The sequence below is a fragment of the Alligator sinensis genome, unplaced genomic scaffold (assembly GCF_000455745.1).
Source record: "Alligator sinensis unplaced genomic scaffold, ASM45574v1 scaffold203_1, whole genome shotgun sequence".
Lineage (NCBI taxonomy): Eukaryota > Metazoa > Chordata > Crocodylia > Alligatoridae > Alligator > Alligator sinensis.
Window position 1 is genome coordinate 1,092,777 of NW_005841949.1, and position 4,244 is coordinate 1,097,020.

The 4,244-nt window shown below is 42.8% G+C and overlaps 1 protein-coding gene across 1 annotated transcript in view; it reads left to right on the forward strand.

Annotated features, from left to right (window-relative positions):
- Positions 1-4,244, forward strand: part of GLG1 (golgi glycoprotein 1) — a gene marked incomplete at its 5' end in the record, with an annotated part of 114,307 nt that overhangs the window by 53,831 nt on the left and 56,232 nt on the right. Inside the window, one exon of the mRNA XM_014518313.2 lies at positions 3,683-3,754. Coding sequence (XP_014373799.1) covers positions 3,683-3,754 — 72 coding nt within the window. The remainder of the gene's footprint in view (positions 1-3,682; positions 3,755-4,244) is intronic.

Here is a 4,244-nt window from a genome sequence, read left to right on the forward strand (position 1 = left end):
TTAACAAGAACTAAAGGGCAGAAAAAGAGCCTGAACAGACTTTACTACAGTAAACAGTATCAGTGGAACCCCTGTTGTTTATCCTTCACTCATTTATCTTTTGAAAATGCAACATGTAAACAAAAGCTGCTTTGAAGAGGTTGCCCAAAAGAATATAGCTTTCATTGGTGAACGCTGCCCTTCTCCACTGTCAGAATTTGGGGGGGATCTGTTCAGCAACTCTGTAAAAGAGTTTGGTTTTTATTTAGTGCTCTGGTTTAGTAGTATGCTTCATGTTGCTTTTTTAGACTTAATTTTAGCTAATCTTTGGCACCAAGAACTCCTACAGGTTTTTATGAGAAGTGCCTCAAAGTGGATAGGAAGGAGGAAAGAGTCTTCATTCATAGAATGTAAAGTTGGAAGGGACCACAAAGGATCATCGTGTTAGACCCCCTGCCCCTGGCAGGGAAGAGGACCAAGGTCAGATGAACCCAGCCAGGTATCTATCAAGCCTCCTCTTGAAGACCTCCAAGTTAGGTGATGGTACCACCTCTCTTGGAAGCCCATTCGAGACTCTGGCCACCCTTACTGTAAAAAGTCCCCCCTCTCTTTAAAAAAAAAAAAAAAAAAAAAAAAAAAAAAATTCTTCCTAATGTCTAACCTGAATCTGCTCTCCACCAGTTCGCACCCATTCATTATTCCTAGTTACTTCTATGGGTGCTCTAGTAAATAGCGCATCTCCAATTCCCTTTTGTCCTCCCTTGATAAACTTGTAGGCAGCTACAAGGTCTCCCCTCAGACGTTTCTTGTGAAGGCTGAAGAGATCCAGATCCTTCAACCTCCCCTCATACAGTCTTTCACAGAGGCCACTAATCATGCTCTGAACCCTCTCCAGATTCTCCATGTCCCTCTTGAAGTGCAGTGCCCAAAACTGGACACAGTACTCCAACTGTGGTCTGACCAATGCTGCATAGAGGGGGAGCATCACCTCCCTCAATCTGTTGGTCATGCCATCTGCTAATGCACGACAAGGTGCAGTTGGCCTTGTTGGTGGCTTCCTTACACTGCCAGCTCATGTTCATCAAAAGGTTAATGCAAATTATCTGCATCTTCTGCAACAGAAGAATGGGAAATGCAACAAGAGACTAGCCTGGGTGGCAGTGATCTCTTCAATGCATTTAAACTCAAAAAGGAATCCTACAAAAAGTGGGAACTTGGTCATATTACTAGGAAAGGTATAAGGATATTGTATGGGCATGCAGGAAGAAAATCAGGAAGACCAAGGCATAATTTGAGGTGCAACTGGTAGGTGACGTAAGGCAATACAAATAGATTCTATAAGTATATCAAGTAAGAGGAAAATTAAGGAAAGTGTGGTTCTAAATGCAAAAGACAACCTAGTTACGGATGGAAGTATTTGACTTTTTTACCTCAGTCTTTATGAATAAGGTCAGCAACCAGATCATGAGTGCAGTTAGCAGCAAAGATGGAGAAGGAGAAAAAGAGAGCCTAGGGTAGTGGAAGAACAGGTTAGGGATTGCTTAAAGAAGCTAGTTGTTTTCAAATCAACAGGGCCAGGTGGGATACAGCCTAGGGTACTGAAGGAATTGAGTGAGATTTAATTTAAAAGACATTAGCTGTTGTCTTTGAGAAACTGTGGAGGTCCTGGATGATTGGGAAAGGAGGCAAATATACTGTCTGTCTTTTAAGAATGGGAAGAAAGAGGATCTGGGGAAGTACAGACCAGTTAGTCTGATCTTGATACCTGGAAAGATCATGAAGCAGGACTCAAGGAATCTATTGTGAAGCACCTAGAGGTTGTCATGTGCTAAGGCATGGGCAGTCTGCCTAGTGGCTAACTTGAGCCAATGGTCCAAGGGATGGCATGGTCGAAGCCAGAGTGTCAGAGTCCAAGTCAAAGTGGAAACAACAAGCAAGGCAAAGTCAGGGAGCAAGATGGGTCAGGTACTTGGGAGAGATGAGTTTCAAACGGTCCAGTTTGAGACAGAGGCCAAAGTCCAAGCAGAGCCAGCAGTGCGGGTGATCCAATTTGGAATTGGGATACAGGAGCATGGAAATGTCAGTATGGTCTAAGAATAAAAAGGGCCTTGTTCATACAGCTTCCACAGGCAACAGGATCCCATATATAGGTGGGAGGATTCATTTAGGAGCTGGGAGCCAATTGGACCAGCAGTAGGAGGCTTTTCCCAGTGTGGCCTCTCTCTCTTCTCTCTTCTGTCTTCTCTCTCTCTCTCTCTCTCTCTCTCTCTCTCTCTCTCTCTCTCTCTCTGTGCCAGTCCACCTTTTGTCCATGTTCAAGTCTCTGAGTCTCCAGGCTAGGGTTCAGGACCAGATCCTGACAGAGGAGAAAAAGGTGATTTAAGAAGAGCCTACATGGATTCACTAAGAACAGCTCATGCCTAACTTAATTTCCTTCCATGATAAGGTGACAGGCTCTGTGGACGGGGGAGAGCAGTGGATATGATGTACCTTAATTTTAGTAAGGCATTTGATGCTGTCTCCCATGATATTTTCATACTATGGGAGTACAGACTAGATGAAAATACTATAAGGGGGATGCATGACTGGTTGGATCATGGTGCTCAACAAGTAGTCGTCAGTGGCTCTGTCTAGTTTGGATGAGGTATCAAGTGGGGTTGCCTAGGCGTGTGTCCTGTGTCCAATATGATTTAACACCTTAATGATTTGGGTAGTGGGATTGAGTGCACACTTAGCAAATTTGCAGATGACACCAAGTTGGGTGTCAGTTGCAGACACTTTGGAGGTTAGGGCTAGGATCCAGAATGACCTAGATAGACTGCAGACCAGTTTCCAGTCTATCAGATGAGATTCGGCAAGAACAAGTGAAAGGTCCTGCACTTGGGACAGAATAATTGCATGCACAAATACAAACTGGGGAATCACTGGCTGGATTGTAGTGCTGCAGGGAAGGACATGGGGTTTATAGTGAATATGAGCCAACAGTGTGCATTATTTGCAAGAAAAGCCAACAGCCTACTGAGTCGTATTAACTAGAGAAGTTGTGGAATCTCCACCCCAGGAAATTGTCAAGAGCAGGTTAGACAGACATCTGACTAGGATGGTTTAGAGGGGTGGTTATTCATGTTAGTCAGAAGGCAAAGTAAGTTTTTTTTTGCATCTCGGACTAAATCAGATGTACAGCAAGCTTTTGTAAGCAGAGGGCTTGGTTTGTCAGATACCCCTCAGATGGGATGATTTAATTGGGGCTGATCTTGCCTTGATCAGGTAGCTGGACTGGATGACTTCACGTGGTCCTTTCCAGCCTTAGTTTTCTATGATCCTGCTTTTATCATTAAGCTGATTTTTAACAGCAGGTGAGATGGATCCCAGGCTCTGCTACCAGAACGTTGGCATAGAGAGTTGCAGCAGGGGAGGAGATCTATATAGATCATATTCCCTTGCATTAATGGAGGTTATTCCATAGCAAAAAGAGCAGGAAAAACAGGAGTTGGTAAGGATAACTCAGCTTTAAAATTTTTCTTGACAAAAAGAGCTGTTGGATCAGATCGTGACACTAACAAGTATTAGCTGTTCCTATAATGAATGGGCACTGCTTTTAGTAATGTAAAACTTGGCTTTGGGTTCCATACGATAGTTGTATTTTGGTAAGCATGAAAAAAGTATTTTCTCCTGAAGATCTAATGTTGCTATTCTGTTTCAGACACAAGCTGGGGAAGGCCGTGTGTACAAGTGCCTCTTTAACCACAAGTTTGAAGAATCTATGAGTGAAAAAGTAAGCATCTTGACTGAGCAGTCATCTCACCCGGCAGTCATAGGATTTTCCATCCATTGGACAGACGCTTTTTGTCTTTTTTTCCTTCTGAGCATTACAGTAACTCTGTTAATTGTCCCCATACACCTGGGTCCCTGAATACCTTTACAGCTCCCTTTAAATTGAGACAAGTGCTTACAGCTGCATTTGGTAGTGTAATTCTGGTTAGTCATTCTTCTGTGGGAAGACTGTGCTTGTTTAAGAGTTTGAGTTTTTTTTAAGGTATGGAGCTAGAGTTGGTTTACCCAGATGATGGAAGCAAAAGCTGGAAAATGCAGAAGCTGAATCAAGTAAAGAGATCATCAAATAAAAATACCTCTCCTGTCCTTTGGCTACTCCCACTTCAAATTTAATGAGCAATGTTGCCTTTTAAATTCTTGATAAATCATTCTTTATATATAGGGCAATTTAGACTTAAATAATGTAATGTTTCTCAACATAGGCATTTCCC